Source organism: Ammospiza caudacuta, chromosome 6 (genome assembly GCF_027887145.1).
Source record: "Ammospiza caudacuta isolate bAmmCau1 chromosome 6, bAmmCau1.pri, whole genome shotgun sequence".
In the NCBI taxonomy this organism is placed as follows: Eukaryota; Metazoa; Chordata; class Aves; order Passeriformes; family Passerellidae; genus Ammospiza; species Ammospiza caudacuta.
Genome location: NC_080598.1, coordinates 19,009,846 through 19,034,450, shown reverse-complemented (window position 1 = coordinate 19,034,450; position 24,605 = coordinate 19,009,846). Strand labels below are relative to the sequence as shown.

The following is a 24,605-nucleotide window of genomic DNA, read 5'->3' as shown; positions in this document are numbered from 1 at the left end:
GCCAGATATTCTTAAAATTTACATGTACTTCATTATTCAGGGGGAAGAGAGAATGGCAATGATTTGTGTATGCTGCAAATGATTACTGAAAAATGATAAAGGGGGGAGAAAATGTGGATTAAGCAATGATCCCTTCTTGGGTGAATCACAAGCATCTCTTAACATACATAGAATATTTTGTGATCCTACCTGCTGGCTGTCCTCTGCAGCAGGCATGGCCATCCATCTGCAGGGCTGGAGATGCTCTGAGGTGGCTTTTATCTGCTGCTGCTCCCTTTTCCTGTTTGGGAAGATGAAGATGTTGCCAGTTTACCTGTCACACTGGTCCCTATGACAATGAAAGTAAATGTTGCTGGTGTAGAATGGTATCCACAGCTCTTTGGGATGGAAATAAGCTCTGTGAAATGGATGGAGATGCAAATAATTAGCACTTCTCTCCAGCAGTGGAGGAGCATAAAGGTATCAGGAGCAAACAAGCAGGAGTAGACTTAACTGTGAATGTATTTTCTAAATTACTTTCCAAATTTTTGCAGTAATTGAATGTTGAGTAAATGCATCAGTAACTATTCCTTCATTCCCTTTGAGAAGAGTCATGTGCTTTCCCAAGCTACAGAAATCTTGAACAAATTTCCCAAAGCACAGGTTCACAGTCAAGGTCCTCTCTTAATGATTTAGGTTTCCAAAGCAACTTATCCTCACTGATAACTTCACTTAAAAGTGAATTTGTTTAAGGATTTATTCTGTATTTAGAGTACAAAATTATATCACAATGCTTCCTTAGGTAACTTGCCTGTGGGCCTTTCTTGATATGTAACAGACCACATTTGGTATAAATTATTGCAACTCAGTGGACTGCTGTGAATAAAAGACACTTTGAAGAAATCAAAGATATGCCCAACTCTTTCATGATTATAGTAATGTGTTTCTTCAAATATTTTTGTCCTTCACTATTAAAATGAATGGTATGATTCCTATATGTTTGTACTGGGACTTTGGGTTTTATTGTATATATGCCATAAATATTATCTGTCCTTAGAACAGATTTTGCTGTTTTCATAGTCTTTAAATTCACCTTTCTTCTGCGCGTGTGCATTCCTTTGTGCTTTTGTTTCTAAAACACTTTTAAAATGTACCTCTGATACATCCCGTTGATGAGACTATAAAATGACATGAAGCAGTCAGATATCCAAATTCTATCTGTTCAAGAGAGCAGCAGATTTCATTTTATCTCACAATGAGCCATGTAAAAATTCTGAATTGCTTAAAAATTTCCTTTGTACCTCTATATGTCAGTATTTTTAACTATCCATATTTCTGTAAATGCTTGTATTTCTAGGAATATAATTGTGATAAGTTCCATAACATTACCGTCATAAAAAGTCTTTGATCTTTGTTACAGCAGAGACAGTTGCTTGAAGTGTAAAACCCTGAAATGAAGCAGGACCTTAATCAAGAAATGTTCTCTGAAAGTGCTGAAGTTAGTGGCTGTTTTTGTCCAGGCTTGAGTAATGGTTTGTCAGAAAGCAGGAGGTGCTGGGACTGTGGAAGTCACATCCCAAGCAGAAGCTTTCCTCCAATTTAGACATGAGTGGTTTGCTTAGTTTAATCTGCAGTTAATGTGCATTTCTGGGTCTGAGGATAAACTATACCAGATTAAGACCATCTCAGTCCCTCCTGGGCTATGACTCTGCAAGTGCCTCTGTTGAAATCCTGCATGTTTTTATCATTCTAAGTACTATTTAAACATCAGGATGCTGCCAGGTTAGCTTTTATTTGTGTCTTCTCCCTTCTGCTCAAAACAGGTGTGTTTATTATTAACCCATTATTTAAAAAAAAAACATTCCCCAGACAGTGCCATTAACTTTTCTGGAGAATCCTGAAAAGTTGGCCACTCTGATCCATCATGACACCTGTACATCTATCTGCCTTCCTGGTAGCCTTCCAGCCTTAGTGCCAATCTGCTAAGAGGGAAATAATTCTTGAGTGTGAAGATTCATAATTAATTACTATCTTACAGATACTTCAGACTAAAAACCTTGTAAGCTGCTACATGCACCTGCAAATTCATGACGCTGTTTATTCAGCTCTTTCCACTGCCTTGCTCACCCTGCCACTGTATGTGCAATGAATTATTCCTTTATCTTATAGGGTGGAACTTTCATTGGAATGTTAGTTGCATTAAACTGTGTCTTCTAACATAAAATTTGATGTTTTGCATCCTCAGCAGATTCCCATTTCTCCCCTTCTGATTATCAAAACCAGCCACAGATGTGGTGATGGGCTGTATTTGGGGGAGGGAGTGGAAGAGGGGGTGTGTGCAATGGCTGGCCTCCAACTTCAAAAATCAGGGTTATCAGTGACACTGAAGTATTTTACTATGTAGCTGATAAGCCAGGTAATGCTCCTTTCCAAATCTGTTCAGGTGGTGAAGTTTCACCAAGAGCAAATGCAAGAAAGAATCTCTGTATATATGGCATAGTTATATATATATATATGTAATATACTATAAATATATGATAATATATGATAATATACAATACTGTACTATACTATAATATATATTATATTACATAATCTCTATATATGCCAACAGTTAAAGCACTCATTCAAGTCCGTCTTTCCGTTCAAAACATGTCTTGATTAAGAATTCCAGTGTTCTATTTGCACACCAGAATTTTGTGCAGTTTTCCAAAGAATCCCTGCCTTTATAGTGATTGCTGCTGCTTCTCTTCTTCTCCAGCAAATCCGAGTGCTTGACCTGCAATCACGTTTATCATCGCAGCTACAAAGGAGGACAGTGCCATTATCCCATTTACAAAGTGACAACCTGAGGCACAAATAAGAACAGTGTCACAGGAGAGGTCACACAGGAAGTCTGTGGGAGAACTGGCTGCTGAACTCTGGCCATCCAAGTCCGAGGTCAGAGACTGCAGCTTTTCTCTTTGATGGGGGACTGAAAATGCTTTCATAAATTCAATGTATTTACAAGAGTTTGATCCTCTCTTTGCCAGCTTCCTATTATTCATTATTCAAATATGGATAATGTATCAAGTTAGTACAATTATTCTTTCTTTTTGGTAATGTGAAAAATATTTTTATTTAATTTGACGTTTATTTAGTAGGAAGAATTATAAGCGTTAGGAAAATCTTTGTCTATTACGAGGAATAGCTACCAAAGAAAATGAGGCAAAACATTTGCGGCCTTTTAAGCCAGACCAGATGAACTTGACACTTTAGCCACTAGAGGGAACTCCAGGAATAGAATATATAGAAACAGACTACAAAAAACATTTGAAGCATTAGGTGTCTTTAAAGAAAAACAAAAAAGCTCTGCAGACCAAAGTGTTTGCTTATAATGAGGTCTGAAATGATTGCAAACATGAGTTAACTAATTATTTTTTAAATTTGGTCAAGAAAAAACAACTTTTCTGCTGGTAAGATATGACTTCGGTGGGTTGTTTCCTCTTCACCTGACTTAGTGAGATTAGCACATCTGCTTTGAAGATTTGAAGATGTAGATGAAGTTATTTACCAGTAAGGTTATGGATTGTTCTTTTGGGCAGTACAAAGCAAATGAAGCTATTCACTTTCCAGAGTTTCTGGGAAGAAAGTGATTTGGACGTGGTGCAGAGAGTCTGAAATCAGTAACCTCCTTTCCCACTGGGTGGTACTTGAGCAGAGCCCTCGAGTGATGTCGAATTTTAACAGCAGTTTAATAGCCCAGTTAACAAATGTTAATGCCTTGCTATGCATGCAAATGGTCGCTAAAAAGTAATTGTGCTACAGCCTGGGTCACTGGATTTGTGATTAGCCATCAAACAGGGAGATGATGAGGGTGCTCTAATGTTCCCTTTTTCACTTCCACAAAAATACAGAGGGAGCTGTGGTGTTCTTCACACACAAAGTTTTGGGGCTCCACAAGCTCAGCAAACTTCAGCTTTAGCATTTGCACTGTAAAACAAAAAATCCCGCTGGGCAACTGGGCTTTTGAGACACTGGAGATGAGGACACTGAGATAAGAATTGCAATTAACCCAATTAGAAAAAGGTCAGGCATGTCTCTAGAATTTGGCATTAAATCACAATTATGGAACAGGTTAAAACAATTTTTGCAAGACTTTAAATTATGTTCCATTGTTTAGCTTTACCTATTAGAATGGTCCTAGCGAAATGAAAACTTATTTTGTGAGATGAAAGCAACCTGAAATTCCAGTTTGGCAGAGCTGATTGTTGCACAGGTCTCCTGTGGTCTGTCCACTGAGTTTTATAGTTTCCAATTTGTTTGCCTTGAGAGGTTACTTGTGTAAAAAAAGGTGCAGTGGGAGGGGAGGAGACATTGCTGGTATTTGTTCTTTGCTTGTGGTTGGGGTTTTTTAAGCATTAGAAAGCTTTTTGATGGATTACTGTTTGAAAAACCTTTGATTCTCCCATAGAGTTGGCATTAAATTCTTTGCATTGCACAAAACCTCCCAGTGAACTACCTGCAATTAAGACATTCAGCTGCAGGCTTCACTGTCAGACAGATGATGCTTGACATCACAAGTGGGTTGCCAAGTGGGTCCTGCTGAAGAAGAATGACTATCTGTCCCATGCCATTCCTTACACGTGAGGTAGGATATTATATGTTACAGATTAACGTGGTCACAGGCAGGAAGTGTTCCTGGGCCAGGAAGAGATTTGGTGATAGCCAGTGATTTCTTTCTCAGCTGCTGAGAGTGAAACCCTTTCTGAAATGCCAGGACATCCTTTCATGAAGAGCAGTCCTCTCCATAAGCAACCATGGGGCAAAAAAATTGGGGGTTATTTCAGAATCTCAGTTAATTCATTTGGAGCTTGCTCAGCAGTGTTATTTGATGCTGATTTTAGCCTAACAGAGAGAAGGTTTGCGACTAATGTGAGGAGGAGAATTTGCTTTTGATGCAAGAAAGTGATGTAACAATCTCTTCATCTGGAGAATGCTGTTAGTCACTCTGCCCTCAGACGTGCTGGCCTGGGTAAGAATGTGCACTCGGGATCCTGTGTGGCATGGGTGAGCAAGCAAACCCTGCTGAGTCTCACCTGCTCCTGAGACTGAAATACACCACCTCTGAAACAATGGTGAAAATGAATGTGCCAAGGCGTTGTCAGCCTCTTTAGCTTTCTCTTTTGGAGTAGTACATAAAATAATCTTTTCAGTTACAAAAATTGCTGGAAAATTATCTACATTAAAGAACTCAGGAGGACAGGACACTATGGGCAACTGCTGAAACAGACTGCATCCATGTATGGATCTACAAGTGTGTCTGGAGCAGGATCTCCTAAAGCTATCCTCTCTCTGTTTTATAAGGCTTTCCCAAGTTCTAGATCTTTATTTTTCCTTAACTGCTGCTTTGTTGAAGATTGCAAGTAGGTTGGTGGCAGGAAGAAAATGTTGAGAGGGAGGTTTACAAGCTGTGATGCACCAACATGGTTCAGTTACAATCCTAGCACCACTTTCTTTTTTTTTTTTCTTAATGCCTATGAGCCATTCAAGGGCTCTGTCCTGAAGTCCTGTTCCTAAACAACTGAACATTTAGGGCTTGAATTCTTCAGACTCACACAGGGAAGATTTTGGTCAGTCAGAAAGCAAATAGGAGAGGCTAACATTGAAGAAAAAATTTTGATCTTTAGTGATGGAAACTAAAATTCCAGTTGGCTGGTTCTAGCCTTTCGTATAAATTAATGTTCCTTAACAAAAGAAATTAAGAGTCTACCAAGGTTTTTACCTCAGTCTTTAATGGCAACCTCTCTTCTCACAGCTCTCGAGTGGATGGACAGCAGGATGGGGACTGGGGGAGCAAAGTCCCTCCCACTGCAATAAAGATCAGGTTCTGGACCACCAGAGGAACCTGAATATACAGAAGCCCATGGGACCTGATGAGATGCATGCCAGGGAATGAGGGAATTGGCTGACACAGCTGCCAAGCCCCTCTCCGTGATACTGGGATAGTCCTGGCTGTCAGGTGAAGTGTCATGTGGCTGGAAAAAGGGAAATATTGCACACATCTGGGAGGACCTGTTTTCCTCACCTTTGTGCTTGGGAAGATCCTGGAACAGATCCTCATAAAAGCTCTGCTAAGGCACATGGAGGACAGGGAGGTGATTTGAGGAAGCCAGCAAGGCTTCACCCAGGGCTGATCCTGCCTGACCAGCCTAATGGCCTCCTATGATGGAATGCCAACGTCAGTGGACAAGGCAAGGGGTACAGGGATATCATTTGACAGGAAGGAATGTCATTTATCTGGATTTCTGTAGAGCCTTTGGCATGGTCCCTCCCAACATCCTTCTCTCTAAACTGGAGACTGATTCAATGGCTAGTCTGTGAGGTGAATAAGGAATTGTCTGGATAGCTGCATCCAGAGGGTAGAGATCAATGGCTCAGAGTTCCCAATGTGTTTGAAAACAAAACAGAAAGTGTTTGTGAGGCATAAGCCTAAATAAATATTCTCAGAGTCTTTCTTTGCTTTACGACTTCAAACCTGAGCATTGGTGGACAGTAAATTCTTTCCCAGAACAGCACCAATATGCTTTAAAATCCCATGGAACAATGTAAACACATGAAGTAAATGCAGCCATAACCCTGCACTCAGCTAGCATTCACAGAGATAATGCTAATCAGGGATGTCAGTAGGGCTGCATGGCCTCCATATGCCAGATATCTGGTGCATGCCACTTGCTATCTCCTGCAGGGCTGCTTCTCTCTGCTGCCCAGATTCCTGAGCAGACTGCATCCACTGCTCAAAATAACCCATCAGTGAAGGAGAGAAGGAATTAAAGGACACTTTAAACTTTCTGAGTAGAATATCTGCTCTTTTCTGTCTGCTCCATCCGTTTGAAAGTGGCTGGCAGGAAAGCAGACTGCATAAACACCTGCTGGAAGTGTGTCTTTTTGGCAGTGATTAGTCTACTAAGGAAGTGATTAATTAATGTGATCTCTGACTTATGAAAAGTTGATGGTCAGTGTTTTGGGACATACTGCAGTTTGGAATACACTCTCTGTACCTGGAATTTCTGCTGGTGTGCTGAGTTCTTTGACTAGCAATGCCTGCCAACAGGGAAAATCTGCAGGATTTGCACAGGGGAAGGAAGCATGGATGTATTCAAGAGCCTGTAGCAAACATTTTGCTTAAACTTAAAACCTGAAGTTAATTTGCATAAAGGCACACAAGTTGTATATTAATAGATTTAGAATTATTATAAATAATGATAAATGAGATTACCAAGGTGTCCAATGGAAAATGTCTACACGTACTCATAAAATTATTCTTATTGGAAATTTGATGAATGAATGAAAACCTACATATGTCTCTCCATCTACCTACTGAACTGGCTAAGCCATAGTCTTCCCAGGATTTAGAAAGTGAAGCAAACCGTTGTGTCTCTTTCCCTTGCTTTTGTTTTGAATCTTAAGGCTGAGGTTTATTGGTCTACCATGTTATTGTTGTGGTTTCAAACTGTTGTTTTTGTCTGAGGTCTAAGTACTTAGTTATTTTATAGCTTTTAATAGGAATGTTTTTAAAGTAATGACAAGTCTGTGAGCAGAATTTTTAAATTTAATTTAATTTAAATTTTTTAATTGATACCTTGCTATATGAAAATATATAAACAATCTAGAACTTTATTAGTTCAAGTGATATTTACCTTCACCGTTGACTGTGTTTTATAATGATCTACTCAATCAAAATGTGGATTCTCCAGGAAACTGAACACAACCAAATATTTACTCTACTCCAAGAAAAAGAGTTCAAAATTTGAGACAACACAACTCTCTCTTTCCTTTCCTTGAAAGCTGATATTTAACATGTCTCCTACTGTAGCTGGGCAGAAATTGAAGTGGCATTAGAAAAAGACACCCAAACGTAATTCAAACAAAAACCATCCCACAAAGTAATCTAACAGCAAACAAGAAGATTCCCATGCCAGAAGTGGTGAAACCTGTAATTGCAACGTGCAAAGGGCTTTCAGAGGACAGAGAACATTCAGACACAAACTGTTTGAGTCTAAGCTTCCACAGGGAAGAAATCAGCCAAAAGATCAAGGTGCCTCTAACTGGCTGCAGCCATTCCTGCCTGCAAACGTTCAGCAGTGATTGAGCAGTGTGGTGCTGCATGGTGCTCTGGCAGGCACCAAGTGAAAATGCAGCGTGTCAGGGGCACATCTGTCACTGCAGGCAGATATTGCTCATAACTTGGTACAGGATGACACAAAGAGGCCCAGGATGCTACAAGCATTTTTGATCAAAAAAGCCTTTAACTAATAATTTACTAGTCTTGCTCCAATTAAATTTCTAAAATTGGGAGCTTTGCCACCAGTTTCGCTGTATTATCATCATTCTATAGCGACTTGTGATATCTCATGCTTAGAATCACAGTCCTCTTAAAGACATAAGGATTTAAAACAGTTCTTGCAAACTTGAATTAAAATATACTGGGTGTTACTCATTTCACTGCAGTTCTGTAAACACTCAAAGTACATTATTATTATTATTATTATTATTATTATTATTATTATTATTATTATTATTATTATTATTATTATTATCCTAAGAAACAATTCAACACAGTAGTTCCACCTTAATATTTATAACCCACATCCTCTTTATTCAACATATCTTCCTACCTTCTTCACTATCAAAGCCTAGATACCAAGCTCCATAAATATATTTGAACACTCATCTCCCTCTTCTTCCCATTTTTAACTCTTTCATATATACACCACACTCATTTTTTTTCTCTTCTTCCACTTAATATAATTCTGTTGTTTTATAAAATAAACATGATTAAGATTAAGAAGATCAAGACAAGGCAACTTAAGAAGGGGAAAAAAGGGAATTTCCATTACTATGTTAAAATATGCATCTTGAAAACGTTGCAAATTAATATACAATTTTAGCAACTTAATATACATTAAAGATAATTGTACCCTGGATTCTCATCACTAAGTAGTCATTTATTTGACACTTCTATTTAAGTATGCTCTTGCTTTCACCTGTGCCAGACATGTTTTACCATTTAGTACCTTGAACAAGCTGGCAATCATCTAACAATATGATTTTTTGCTACATAAAACAAATTATATCATTTATCATCAACACACTTAAAATGTAGATTTTGATTAATTCCTTGATTCTGGGAAAAGGTCTTTAAATATTACCTAAATCCTAATTTTAAATACTTCAACATTCCTTTATTTGTGACAATTCTTTGAAATATTTAGCCAGCATTGGAATTCCAACCTAAAACCTTAGGAAAATATTTCTGTCCTGAAAAACAATTCAATATATTAGGCTGTGGAATATATTTGAGATTTTTTTTCTTTAAAATAAAAAAAAAATATTGAAACAAATTTTGGTTCTTTGGAACAGATTCTCACTGACCACTGAAGATCAAATTTAGATCTTCCCAATTTTCCTCCCTGTTCAGCCATTTAAGTATATAGTACCCCATAACTTTTCTTTTGCAAGGACACTGCATAAGTAATGCAGAAATTCCATTTTCCTAGGTTCAGATAGAGTGAAGTTTCTGTTCTCTGTTTTGTTATTCAGTGGATAAATAACAACATTATGCCACAATATTTTTTAAAGATTTTGACAAGTTTTATGAAGACAACATCATTTTTGTATGAACATACAGCCTCTTGTTTGGCTGAACTCTGTGTGTTATATTTTGCAGCTTGCTCCAGGATAACCCAGACAATGTTATGTTGGTCTATAAAACAAAGCGGAACACTTACGTAAAGAAACACATTTGTTAGCTTTAATATCAAGACTTTATCAGGCTGGCCCTCAAACAGTGAGCCTTCAAGGGTAGTGGTGACATTCTTTCTTCCATTAGCCATTTTTCTTGCAGGCTTGTTTCAGGAAAGAACAGTTCCTCAAAATAGAAGAATCGGGCTCTATTTTAACCTGATGCAGGAAATTTTTCCTTTGAAATGCTGTTTTTATTGAGCTGGTTTGTTCTTCATGCTCTGGTGGAGGGGGGGAAAACCTGGTTAGGACATTGTTGGTTTAGAAACAAGTTTTTCAAAGTCTCATTTTAACACTTCTGGTTTTGTATTCCTAAGATGGAGCCAGATCCCTCAGGGGTGTAAATAAGTACAAGAGCCCACTGGTTTTTCTTGTTTACACTGGTGGAGGATCTTGCCTGGTTCCCCTATAATTCTCCCCTACAATTTGTGCAGCCTGACATTTGAATGGAGCTGCAATTAGAAGAGTTGTTTTCGTTTAACTTTATTTAGCACCTTATCTCCCTGTAACATTCTTGTCCGGGTACCAGTATCAACCATGAACTCAACATAGCTCTTACTAGTGCTGTTCTATTTTGAGCTGGAAGAAAAACCCACCAGTCCAGATCAAAGAGCACCTTTCCCTTCACTCTGGGAATGGGAATTGTTAACTAATTGGTGCACCAAAGTCACGACAAATTGATTCACAGCACAGTTATGGGAGGCGTAACTAACTCCACCACACAGGGGAGTTATCCAGGGCCTCAGAATGACCTGGTCTCGATGGCCAAACATATGCAACTTTCCACAGAAGCCAGAAGGATGCTGGTGAGGGACCCAGCTTGTAGAGGATGCAGTTCTGCAGGACTGTGTTTGCTGAGTTCTACTGTTTCCCCAGTTCTTCAGGTATACGCTCCCTTTGGTTAAAATAACACAAAGGACTGCGAGACCCGTTTTTTTGGGCTCATCGTTCTTGTTACTCATTTTAAAAAGAGCCTCCTCGAGAATTCAAACCCTGGCAGAGCTCTGCTGCTCCCAGGCGCTGAAATTCTGCAAAAAGGGGTGGAGCGGCAGGTGCAGAAGGCTTTGGAGGTCCTAAATCTGAAGCGAGGGGTTGTACCCCAGCATCTCAAGCCACCCACTGCCACAGCTCTGGGAAACACTGGAGTGGCAGAGAAGACAGGGAAGTCTGCTGGGCTGCTGGAAGGCTGTTCCCTGCCCTCTGCCCTGGCAGCTCCTCACACAGGTGAGAGGCCGCCTGCACGCAGCCATAGCGGTGACAGGCACCGGTGCTGCAGGCGAAGGTGGGCAGTGAGGACAGCGACGCTCGCAGCGCGGCCCGGGGATGCTCCGGCCGGGGCCGGGCAGGGGAGCGGCGGCCGCGGGCAGCGCCTCCCGCCGGGCGGCTCCGGGACTGCGCCGGGCCCGCCCCCGCCCCCCGCACCTTTCCCGGCCGGAGCCGCCCCGCGGGGGCCGGGCCAGCGGTGTCGGCGGCGGGACGGGGCTCCCGTGGCTGCCCGCAGCTCCCGGGGCACCGCCGCGCCGCTCCAGCCATGTCCTCCAGCTCCCCGCCGGGCGAGCCCAAGGGCCGCAGCCTGGGCCGGCTCTCGCTGCCCAGGAGAGGCAGCATGACGCCCGGCAAGAAGCTGGCGGCGCTGGAGCTGGCCGAGAGCGCCCCGAACGCCCACTACGCCCCGCTGGCGGCCGCGCTGGGCGGGCAGGCGCCCGCGGGATGCGGCCCCACGCCGGAGCGGGAGCGGGCGCCGCGCCTGCGGAGCGAGGTGCTGGTGGTGAGCGCCGACTGCCCGCGGCCCCCCGTCAGCCTGGACCCCCGCGTCTCCATCTACAGCCTCCGCAAGCCCCTGCTCAGCCGCAGCAGCGTCCAGGGCAGGGTCTACAACTTCTTGGAGCGGCCCACGGGATGGAAGTGCTTCGTGTACCACTTCACCGTGTGAGTAGCGCCCCGCTGCCGCCGGGCACCTGCTCCGCGCTCCCGTTACCGCCGCTGCAGCGCTGCCCGTGCCCTGAGCGAGCCCCCTCCCCTCCCCGGAGGCTCCCCGGGCACGGAGCCGCCCAGACCTACCCGGTGCTCCGCGCTTACACATCGGGCAGATACAGTCCTTTGGGCTGTGCGTGGTTTGGTGGTTTTTTTGTTGTGTTTTTTTTTTTTTTTTTTTTTTTTTTCCTGCAGGTGTGAAGTAAAACAAAAGTCACCCTCCAGGGGAAAGTTTGCCTTTTTAGTTAAGAGAAATGCTGTATCTCAGTTCAGGAGCCCTTGGGTGTATTTATCAAATAGTGCAGGAACTGGTTTCAGGCAATTTTCTTCGGAAGGCTACCCAGGGAGCCTCGTTCATACTGATCGTAGAAATGAAGTAGGTAGCAGTGTCACCCGTTCTTTATTACTTTTTGATGCATGGCTCCTGATTTCAAGCAGTGACACCTGTGTGATGCCGATGCTCGCTGCATAGCAGCCGGTTCTAATTAAACAGGTGCTATTGAACAGGTGCTGTCAATTATCAGTGCTGCAGTCTTGTCAGAGGAGGATGAGAAACAGGTGATGCTCGTTTTCCTTACCTCTTTTATTGCTCCGGCTCTCCCTCCTTGTGCTATCCATTAGGATGGGGAGGAGGTGGTGGTCGGAGGGTGCTGTTGAGCCGCAGGTAGGTTGAAAGTTGCTTTTTCTGTAGTACTGTCTGTAGATTGCAGTGTCAAACCCAGCCAGCAGGTCTGTGCAGCACGAGCATCCCAACAAGTGTCTCTGTGAGGTATAAGCTTTTCCATCGAGGGGTTGCCGAAGGCTTGTGTGGCCCTTGGGCATTTGGCGTGTGTTAAATGTAGGTGAGAAGGCCAGGTAGGAATGTGGCGTGTGTTTATTGTATTCATGCACAAACATATATATGTGTGTGTGTATATCCATTATACGTATACATGCTTATTCCAATAGCTAGAGTTAAAGATGTTTTGTGGTCAAAATCCTAAGATAAATCACACCAAAGTCAGTTTTTATGACTTTGTTACTGTATTCTGATTTTAAGTTCAATTTCTAAATAACTGTTATCTAAAGTTAGTGCAGGATTTTGTGCTTCTGTTCCACACTTGAGGATTCTGGAGTGTTTAGGTCAACAGGTTAAGTGGTACCAACTTTTTTTTAGTGCAGGGGAAACAGCTGTCATCTGAGTGTATGTAATTGGGAGATGACTGGATACAACTGCTGAGATAATTGTGGGCTCCATTCTCTTTGGCCTTATGATAATGCCATGAGATGAGAAAATGAGTAATGACTGTAATGATGAAGTGCCTAATAGCTGTCGTTGAACAATGTAAAACAGTTTTGGAAATTGGAGCCGCCCCCCCCCCCTTTTTTTTTTCTCCCCCTAACCAGGAGTTTTTGGTAGCTATCTTGTATGGTTTCTGACCTTCCAGGTGTCTCAAATTATGCTTGGATGGTGCAGCAAACTGTTTTCAATATCTTAATTAATCTTCTCTAAATTTTAACAGCAAGTCTAGGAAAACTCTTAAAAACAAAAACCAAGCTTATGTTCCTTTCACTATTTAAGGTTCTAGCTTGATTTTTAACTGATTTTTTTTTTTTTGCAAGTATTTGCAGTGTGGATTAATCCTGTTTGCGCAAGAATTAAGATTCTGTAATTTGTGTAAGTCATTACGTGTTTCCCCCTCAACACACACCCAGGTGTAAGCATTAGCCCCAGCATTTCCCTTCTTTCCAGAACTCTTCTGATGCAATGACGAATGACAGCGGCAGTAAATATTCTCAAGCCTCTTACCGAGCATTGTTCAAATTCCTTAGGGCACTGAAGAGACAGAAGAGGGTACTGACACCCTTGTATGTTTCTCACAAGGCGATCTGCAAGTACCATTTAGGCAACCTAGCTCTGATTCCCACCAGCAGAGTGAATTGAGACTTTACTGTTCTCAGCCCAGCTTCCCAGCTTTTTTTTTTTTTCTTTTTTTTTTTTTTCCTTTTCTTGTAGTACATAAGCTTTTTGTGCCCATTAAATCATGGTGTGAGGTACTGGTCTTTGGTCCATACTTCTCCAGCTCTTTCTGAGCTCCCAAAGGAATGCTCTGGAGTACAATACCTGCCGGCCAGGTGCTGAGTACTGGCAGATGAATTGTTGCTAAAATGAACTGCTGAGGCAGATTTGTCTGATTCAGAGAAGCTGCTGGGCATCAGTGTCTCCTCGGGAGGAGGCACAGGACCTGCTTTGTGCAGGCAGCTGGATACAAGGGATGAGGTGCAGAGCTGGAAAGGACTTGGAGTCATCAGGCACACACAGAGGTGTGCATGTGCTCCTTTCCCACTGGAGGAAGTACTCGATTGTTCTCTTGTCAGCATGCAAACAGTCATTCATAGAATGCTAAGCCTGGTTTTACCTTGGGGAGTGCAAGGACCCTGGTGTTAGTCTCTCCTGCCCAAACGAGTTTAAGGAACTGAACTAATTTTGCCTGTTGTCTTTTTGACTCCCCTTGCAGTCTGCCTGCTGCTCTGTTCCAGGGGCTTTCAGCTGCCTGGGAGGTCTCAGTGGCTGTCCTAAATGTTTAGAGGGGAAGGAGAGGAAACGGGAGTGGTGTTAAATCAGGGCATAAAGCCCTAAGCTGAGTAGAGAGCCCTGGCCAAGATCTAGCCCAGTGATGGGAGCAACAACCACTGGAGGCTTAATTTTCTGTTTTCTGCGTGGTGTGGAGTGTGTGGCTGTGGTCTTAATTATGTGCTGTAATTATTACAGTTAGAAACAACTCCTGGAATAGCCCCTGTAGCTTACTCCGGACCTGTATCTCTGGCTGCTTGTTAAAACACTGTTTATCAAGCGATAGGAGCTACATCTACTGATTGCCTGTCACACCCTTTTCCTGCTCAGGAATCTTAGTCAGTGCTATGTAGAATACTAATAGCTAAGAACTGATACTCAGGATTGATTTTCCTTGGTTTTGTGTTGTATTGCTTAGAAAAGGGAAGTTGGACACCAAGCTTTAATCCACAGATTCTAGGTTGTTTTGTTTGTTTCATATTATTTTAATTGCTGCTTGTTCTAGTGAGTAAGGCCCTTGTGTACCCTTGACTTAAAGGATGGAATCTGGCTGTCTTGCACAGGTCAGGGCATGACCTGTTTTCTTCTGAATTATTTCTTTTATAAGGTGTCAGAAATACCTATTTTCCACTATGCAAAATGTGTATTATCTCTTGTTGATATTTTCAATCTCCAGGGCAATTTGACACCCCAGTCTCTGATTAAATTAACTTAATTCTAGACAGGTCTTTTCTAAGAATTTTTCTTATTTGCTTAAACCAAAGTGAGAATAGAGAATGAATTATTGTCCCTCACTTGTACTTGATTTTTGAAGGCTGAGGAAATGGTCTCTGTGGGGAGAAAGAATGGCTAATCGACCATTCATTGATTAACTCAAGAAACCTGCCTAAATTTACTTGTGGAGATGCTAGAACCTCTTAGTTCAGCTACTTGACTTGGTTTGATTTTGTAATAAATTTCATGTAAGTAGATTAAGCATACGGTGTGCATACACCTGATTTTACCAGGGCAAGTAAATTGTGCTTGGTGTCTGAGGATCTACCTGCATGGCTTCTGCAGACACGGTTGGTGGTTGCTTGGAGACTCAGACTTTGCAGGCTTTGCTTGCCCTGTGGCCTGGCTGTGTGGGTGGCAACGTCCAGCCAGGGCCACCAAATCTGCCTTGGCTGTCAGAGCAGGGGAATGACTGAGTGCCTCTGTTCTCAGTGACCTTCCAGGCTAGGGCATCTTATCACACTTATCATAGCAGTGCACCTTGAGAGGGCAGCTGTGAGAGGTGAAATGTTCTGTGGCCTGAACAAATCAAATTTTCAGCCTCTGAGAAGAGGTGGAAAAAGAAACTCTGCCCTCATAGTGGCCTGCTGAAACTCTTGGGTACTGTCCCACAGTTGGAAATGACTGTCCAGAGTAAGTGAAGTTGTCAGATGTTAAAAAGAATTATTTTAGGTTTAGGTGCTCAACAGAAGAGGTTCTTCTTACCCTCTTAATTTTAAAATAAGCGTCTTAAAATGTGCCTGAAGAAACTGAAGTTATGAACTGATTTATCTTGTTCTTGGTGTGGGAGATAATGACTTCTGGCAGTGTTGACTCCTTGTGTTCTTTGAAGTGTTGGCTGTAACCAGAGGGAGCAATTTGGAAACTGATGGACCGTTGGTTTGTTCCATTGTGGCACCTCTCCTTTGTTGCCATGCGAGATAATCTGTTTTATCTTTGCATGCCTGTACCTGGTTCAATTTACTTTGCCTTTGTATAAGTTTGGTTTAATCAGCAATGATTGTCATTGAGTTTGTTTGAATCCCAAGTTGTTTACATAAGCCTGGACTGGCCAGTGGCTGGGGTTTGGAAAACTGTGGAAACCGGCAGACTTAGCAGCATGGCTGCATATGTGTGCACACAGAGATAGGGAGTGAGGGTAGATAGAATATTCCAGTTTCCTGAATCAGGACTCACAGTATTCAGTTACTAAAGGCAATGCAGTGTTTACACCGTGCTCTTTAGCGTGAAGAAAAAGCATAACTCCAATTTACAATCCCATTTTTGCCATGTTTCCAGACTTGGTGCAAACAGACTTCCAAACCTACTGGTTCATACTTGTTGTGTAAAATGTTGAGGAGGAAAAAAGATCCATAAAACAATTAGTGTGTGCATGTGCTCACACATGACTTTTCTTTCAGACTGAAGAATGTTGCAAACTGAAATGCTGTGGTTTTGACATGAACATTTGTATGTTTAGAAATTTTTGTGGCTTGAAATCAGACTTCCAGATTATTAATTCTGTTTAAAACAAAAAAAAGGAGACATAAATCCTCAGGGGTAAGCACAGCTTTTCCAAGTGGAAAGAAAGAAGTATGACTTGCTCAGGGTCATATTCCCCGCTGTCAATAGCAGGAAGACCCACTTTTAACTTTTTTTGTCTCATCATGATCGAGGTAGTTTAGTTGAGGCCAATTTGCAGCAGAGCAGACACCTTTGCAACCGAACTCTATCTATCTATCTATCTATCTATCTGCTTGGTAAAGTGTTACCTGAGGGGAAAAGGCATTGGAAAGCTGACTTTAAGTGTTCCCAGAGAGGAGGGAAGACAATTTGCCTGCCCTATGTAAGAAGGTTGCTCATGTTTAGGAGTTGCTGCTGCAGAGGCACCCCTGTTTGCTGATCAGCCTGATGGTGAAGCTTGGGCTCTTGGCAGGTTTTTGGAGGCAGGTGAGAGTGGCTAAAGGGTTTTGTTGTTCCCTCTGTACTCTCTGCATGCTGCAGTGCAGCCCCTTAGCCACAATATTGTGTGGGGGGATAGAATGTAAGAAAATAAAGATAGTGCAGAAGGTAATCTCACACCTGAGGAGTTGCAGCTGTACTAATCACCAAAGATTAGGAACAGGCCTGCCCTTAACAGGCCACAGCTGTGCCCAATAAGAAGTAGAGTGCTACAAAAGAGTGGGGTAGCTGGTTAGGGAGAGAGTTGAAGTTTGTTGGCTGTGCTGTGAAGAAGGAGTCAGTGCTGTGAGGAGCCATACATGGGGAATCACTGAGAAGGTATGGAACCTTTGCAATAAGATGATGACAATCAACAATATTGCACTACAGTAGTGCTTCTTTGGGAGCATGTAATTGACGTACTATCTTTTGGGTTGGCCAGTACAGAGCTCCCTCCTCTTGTCCTGTTTCCCAATTTGTAACCTGTCAGAAGTTTCATTTTTGCTCGTGGCTGTCTGGTTGTCTTGTGGCTGAGACCAGCCCAAGTTTGTGCCATGAAGAGCTCAAGTCTCATTCTGGTTACAGATCAGAAGGGCTCCCCATTTCTCTATCCAAGTGGGACAGTAGACGTTCTTAGGCGTTCTAAGAAATGCAAATACAAATAACTGTGTAATTGACTAGAATAAAAGCATGTTTACTTAGTAATTGACTGTCATCAGAAAGAAAAGCAGTAAGAGAAACCAAATCCTCCCAATGCCAATGCTTGTAGATAATGCCTGGAAGCCACTTTGATGAAATCGCCATCTTTGCATTATTTGTTGCATTCAGTGATTGCTGCATCATGAAAATTATTGTGGAAATGTATTGATTGTTGAAGGGGAAGGAAGGTGAAAATCTAGATAACTTCTAGTTAAAATGCCTTTTGAAGACACTTCTAGCAATAATTGGGAAAATCCAGTTTCTGTTCTGAAATGCACAGTGGGATATGGTTGGCTACTTGGAAAAAAATTCATTGGGTCAAGGAAGTTTTGTAGAGAGAAAAAAGACTGTAATTGTGTTGATGTTTAGGTTTTCTAAAAACAAATGGAAGCAGAAGAGTGTAAACTGGCAAAAATTAGTGCTCAGTAAAGACAGGTTGTGTGCAGTGGGGAAATAAAGAACTGTGAAATGCACAGATGTTATGAATTTTTTCATTTTAGGCAGGCTTTCCTAGGATAGGCCTTCTCTCTTTTCCCATCATCCTTCCAGTATGACATTTCAGTCCTTCTCTCATGTTAGCTTTTAAAGGTAGGAAAAGAATTATCCTACCTTTAAAAGTTGCACATGAATGATCTTAAAAAAACCAGTAAGTGCAGCATTCACGTTTCTGTGTCTCTGTCAAATGGTTGGTTGGGCAATTCTGGCACACTTGTTTGCCCTGGCTCCTCAAGTGCCAGGGAGAAAACATGCAAGGCTGTGTAGATAGGCCTCTTTCAAAACTTCCATTGCAGCTGAATCAGGGCTAGAGTTGAGATTCAATTGCAGAGAACTAATTAGGCTGAGCTCCAAATGCCTGAGTGCTGGATGTGTTACAAACAGCGGTGCCAGCATATGCTGCAGGGAGCTATGTGCCGGCACAGGGCTTAGCTGACTTCAAACTTGGCACTACCTCATTAATTTGGTCTCTTAATAGATTGTTTAATGTGTGTTAGTGGCTGAGCACAAAAGCTGTGAACACTTGCCCATTCAGTTCCAGATGGAAAATAGTGTCTTGTTGGGGGCGAGGTGTTTTTCCGCCTGCCAACGAGAGGGCCAGCATGTTTCAGATGCCTTGGAGAGCTGCCAGATGCAAATCAGCCTGGTGGGGAGGCTGAGTTACAGCAGGCTGCCGAGGCTGGGGAGGCTTTGGGTGGGGTACTCGGCCTCCCCTGCAGTCATGCTTCATCTGGCATAATGGCCTGGGAGACCCATTGTAGCACCAGGCATGGTAATGGCAGAGCGCAGGCATTTGCCAGGCTCTGCTGCAGGAGTAGTTGAGCTATGGAGTTCTTGCCTCCTACCAGGAAGATATGCATGTGAGAGTGTTTAATATCTCTGTTTATAATGGGTAGGAGCATTCAATGCTGTAGTAATCAAATCTAATATTAATTTTATTGTACATTTTTAGGTAGTTGGTTTTTGTTTGGGTTTTTTTGGTTTTTTTTTTTTTTTTTGGGTTGGTGGTTGTTGTTGTTTTTTTAAATAGAAAATGCGAAAGCTGCTATCAATCAAGAGTCTTTCTGGCCTCCAGGCTGTGCATATCTAGAGGACTATAGAGGTGCTTGGTGTCAGCTTTTCCTTTGTCTCACATGACCAGTTTTTGAGGATATATGGACTTTGTTCTTATTTTTATTTTTTTTTGCTACTTTGTGGTACAGCTTTTCCTCAATTTTTGAGGATATATAGACTTCCTTCTTTTTTTTTTCCTACTCTCTGGTACAGGATACTAAAATAACAGCCATTTTCTATGTTCAAGGAACTGTAAGAAGTTGCACACAGTGCAAAGCAGGGCCTGAGTAAGTGTGTAAGTGCACTGTAAGTAGTTTAAAATATAAAAAAAACCCCACCAAAACTCAATCAAAACCCCCAAAACAGCAACAAAATTCAATCAAAACCCCAAAAATATTGTCCCACCTTTCCTCAATGGAAGTCCCTTATTTAACAGCCACGTTTTATAACAGAGAATGTGACTGCTGGAAACATTACAATAAAACCTAGGCACAGGGGAAGCTAGTGTTTTACTAAAGCTTAGTACAACCACCATGACAAATGCCAGGCTTTTTTCTCTGAACTGCTTTAATGTCAGAACTTCCAGTTGTGTGAGATAATGAGCACACATTTGCTCAAAACTGACTGAATCCTTTTTGAGTTTAAGAAAAAAATGTCTGGTACTTTTCACAAGGAATACATCAAGCACCAAGTCTGCAGCCTTGGGATTTCATCATTTTAAAAGCAATAAATTCCCAAAAATAAGAAATTATACTGTAGGTTGTTCAGTGTTAAATATTTTTTTTTCTTGTTCTTCACAATCACTGTAATTCAATATTTTATGAAAAATGTCATTTAAAGTCAAAAATAAACCTGGGACAGGGCTTCTGGATCCTTTTAAGTTTCTTCTGCTTCTGCACATATTGATGTGAATCTTTGGATTTCATATTAAAGCTCTCACTAGAAACATACGTCTCACATGTTTTGCTAATGCCAGTGGACTTATGAGACCTCATTTGACAACACAGTTTTGTCACATTTGTAATAGAGAACTGATTTTTTTTACTCTCAACTCTAAAATCCCTGTGCAATCTGCTGAGGTTTCTTAAAAAGTAAATGCTTTGTATATAACTACACTAGTATTTACTTCAAATGAACAATATACTGTTTTTAGTGAACTGAGATCACAGAATAGTAGAAAATCTTTGTTTATGCTAAGAAATTGTGCTCTTGATAATAACCTATTATTTTTACTATTACCCCAGAAATAGAGCATACATTTTCTTTTACAATAATAGGAAATATAATGCCTTTGTTGGAGTAATGCTTGGTCTGATTCTTCAGAAGTTCTTATCATGTGTTTAACTTAACTGTGTGGACAGCTGTTTGCTTCCTAGTGGGAGCAATTTGTAGAGGTAAAAGGTAGGGACCAACTAGTGAAGACAAAAACTTGCATCTACTCATCTCCATAATTAGGGCAATTATAACTACTTGCAAGGCATTGTGCACCAGATGTGTAGAAATATTTTAATATTATTTTATTTATAGTAAGGCTGTTTCTTCTTTAACACTAAGCATCTTACAGTGCTAATTCTGTATGAACTTTGTCCAAGTGACTGCTGTCTCATGTCTGAGTAAATATGTCAAATCACACGCTATTTTAATGCAGGTTTTTACCATCTCACCAGTAGTTTTGTTGTAGATTCTGACAATTGGTGGTCTTCCCTCTGTCCCTGCTTATGTGTTTTAGACTGGGCAGGAACACAGCTTATCCCTCTGTTTAGAGCAGAGTGTGGTCACCCTTGCAGTAAGCTGCTCACTGTCAGACAGCTGGAACTGACACAAGGAGACTGGGCAGGCCTGGACGTGTAGAAATTCAGAAGTTGTTGGTTTCCTCTGCAAACTTGCAGTGAATTCCTGATACCTCAGGGATACTTTTAAATTGTTTCAATTTTTTATAGTGCTTTCTCATTGCAGTGCTAATATTGCACACTTTTAAATTATTTGGATAGTACAGAAAATCGGGTCATGGTTTGAGCACAGAATGTAAATCACCCAGCAGGTAATTTCCTTGGATTTTCTCCAAAGACACCAGGTGTAATAGCAGAGGCAAGGATTGCAGAGCTCTTGCTCATCCCTTGTACCACGAAGGCTGAGGTCCTTGTACTGAATGCATTTTCTTCCTGCAGAGTAAGGAATTGCTGTCCAAGAGTGTGTTTGTTCCTGTAGCAGCTATCCCCTTCCCCATGTCATCTGAAAATGAGCTGGGATTGGGTAGAATCATCTTCTTCACAGTGAGCTGCAGGGCAGCACAGCTGAAGGTGCCTCATCTCCTGCACGGATGTTAACAAGTAGAGCAAAGGAGAATGAATGCAGGAAATGGTTTCTGCTGCTAATCTCATTCTTACACCCTTCAAATGCCTGTGCCCAATTATTTGTGCAGGGCAGTGGAGATAGGGGAAGAGACAAGAGCAAAGATCCTCCATCTTGTGGCTTCTATAAGTAGAGAATGTCCTCTGCTGACCCTGTTAACAAGCAGTGGTGTTTGTATTCTGCGCAACGGCTTTATCTGATCTTTACAAACTTCAGCAAATAAGGTCCAATTTTCCCCCCCTAATATTCATCCTAAATAGATCTAGTAGAGGCTATTTGTTTTTCACCCCTGTCTTAGAAGACATTACAATGTGGTCAAACCTGACAATGAGTAAATAACTGAACATGTATTGCTTTATTGTAGTGTGAGTAAACTTCATGTGATTGTATGCTGTTATCTTGGCTGTGACCCAGAAAGTATTGATAACTGGTTATCTCAGCACTGCACACACAATAAACCTGCTCACTTGATGTTTTCTGTGTCAGCAGGTCATCCAGCACCCTTGCACTAAGCTGTCTGAGCATCCTGTTTCAACAGCATGTAAAGCATGCCAGGCACAGGCATCTGAGTGCTGCCCAGTCATACCAATTGTATGCCTTCATAGTTCTCTTCATTCCAGACAGCTCTCTGTAGATTTTATTTAATTTTGTGACATAGTCTTATTTGGGCAACTGCATAATTAAGCCACAGAAATGAGAGAAAAGCTACAGGAGAGAGGGAGAAAACAGACCTTTGAAATCCTGCAGGTTTTGCAGCACGTGGAAGGCAGCAGGTGCGCTGTGTTATTGCTGACCCTTCTTGAGTGTCTGATTGCTTACTGTGCTCTGGTTTTCAAGCACTGAGGTTATCTCTTGGTGACTTCTGTGGCATTCTTTTGTTGTGTGGCTTTAATTGGAAACGTTACACATCCGTCAAGTCTCAGGGTAAAGTGAAATAGAGAAATTGAACTGACTGTGAAAATGTGATTTAATATGAGAAGAGCCTAATGTATAGAAATTTTCAGCAGTTTATATCTGTAGGAGTAAAGGGCCACCTGCTTGTTCCTCTTACATGAAAGAGTGGAGATAACATTCAAGCACGTTTTGATACTAGCTGTTAACCTCTGCTGAGACTGTCTGCTTTTTCAAGGAAAGTTTTCTGTCAGGTGCCTTTCTCTTGAAAAAAACAATGCTTTTTTCAGGAAACCTGTATATGGTCTGTATTTGTTACTATATTATTAATATTATAGTAATAATTAAATAGTAAATATACAGCACTTAATATTGTATTATTATATTATTAAAATAATATATGCAAAATGCCATGGGATTCTTTTCTTGAGGAATTCTGCGGAAAGTGACTTGGTAAGTAATCAGACTGTTTCTAAGTACTTTGAGGAAATCAGTCTGTCTGTTTATACAACGTGTGCCAGCAGTCAGTGTGAGCTGTGGTCAAAACGCACAGCCATGTGTTTCATCTTCAGTTTCCTCCTCCTCCCTGTTACAAATGCAATCTGATGATGCTCCTGTCCGATTGCTAAAGTGATGTGCTGTGTTTTCTTTGGAATTGCAGTCTCTCTGCATCTCCCTAAAACACCACATCTGTCAGTTTGAAGCAGACTTTGTTGTCACTGGTTTTTTCATATGGTGCCTCTTTTTACCTGCTCTCCAGTCTCCCTGTGTCTCAGACTTTCTGGTCTGTAGAAGAGATTTTGTGTTCTGTTGAATTTTAGTGGCTGTGAAATACCATGGGAAACTTGTGCAAGTTTTGGACAGGAACTGAGGGCAGAAATTAACTCAATTGGAGCAAAGCCTCCCATAGGCAGCTATTGATTAACCAGAATAAAATTTGGCTTCACCACTGAGATTAGCACCTACCTTGGTAAAATAAAACTGGTATTCTAGAGCATGTCTTTTAAAAGATTTATAAGTTGAACTCAGCTTTGAATAAGTGGTTTCCTACATAGTTAGGATATGGTGTGGTATTGAAAGTAGTTTCTTCACTTTTCCATATCTTGTGATAAATGTAAGGAAGAATTGAAATGGTTTTTTACCATTTCATTTTTACCAGGATGTTTTGTAGGAACAACACTGCCATTGCAATGCAAGGAAGATAAATGGTCATGGGAAAGCCAGGCAATGTGTGCTTTCTTTTCCAAAGTGTAAAGTGACTGCTTTATAATAATGAGCTGAAATAAGTTTGAATTCATGGATGAAATGGAGGAAAATAGCCTAGACAGTCAGGAAGAAGGACCACCTGTAAATTTACTTCTTCCTCACAACTCCTTCAGATCAGTGTTTCTGGCTGCCTTGTATCATTTTATACAGATGAGTGGACTAGATGAGCTCCATCAACATCCCAGGGACCTGAATGAAACCATGAGATTTACTGGCTGTAACCTCCTGTGCACTTCATATCTCTACCAAATTTGATACTAATCCAGATAGTTTTAAGGATGCATTTCTGCTGCTAGATGTGGATTACAGCTGAGCTGTGCCTGCTAGATCAGCCTGGATAAAGCTGTGCTGAGCATGGAGGTAGAGGGAATGCATGTGCAAACCCTGCACTTGCCCCAGCTGGTGGTTCTGAGCTGGTTCTGGCCCAAAAGCTTGGCAGCTGCAGCAGTGCAGGGTTGTGCCTGTGCTGGCAGAGGGCTCCTTAGCACAAGTGAGCACCGACAGTCCTGGCTGGCATTGGGACCAGAGCCTGGCACAGGCTGTGACTGCACCTCACTGGGGAGAGAGACACTGCTGTGTGCTATAGCATGACCTTCTAGAGCAGGCATCCTCATGCCTCGTGCATCCTTGCATCATCTAGTGCTCTGGGAACGTTTCTGGCCTCTAGGATGAAGCGACCATACACGCAGGTAGCCAGTCTGTGCTGCTGAGTTTGCCCCTGGCACTGCTGTGGTGCCTCAGAGCGCTTTGCTTTCAGCACCCCGGATGTGTGTGAGTGCAGTGGCATCAGGGACTGGCTGACAGCTCTATCATAAATAAGGTTTTTAGCCTTCTTACCCCCTGAGTCACAAGTTCAGTGGAAGTT

General features: G+C 41.8%; 1 protein-coding gene across 1 annotated transcript in view; it reads left to right on the top strand.

The window, feature by feature from the left end:
- The first annotated feature begins 11,293 nt into the window (after positions 1-11,293).
- The window catches only part of KCNQ1 (potassium voltage-gated channel subfamily Q member 1), a 329,407-nt gene continuing 316,095 nt past the window's right edge, over positions 11,294-24,605 (top strand). The window contains exon 1 of the mRNA XM_058806463.1: positions 11,294-11,691. Coding sequence (XP_058662446.1) covers positions 11,294-11,691 — 398 coding nt within the window. The remainder of the gene's footprint in view (positions 11,692-24,605) is intronic.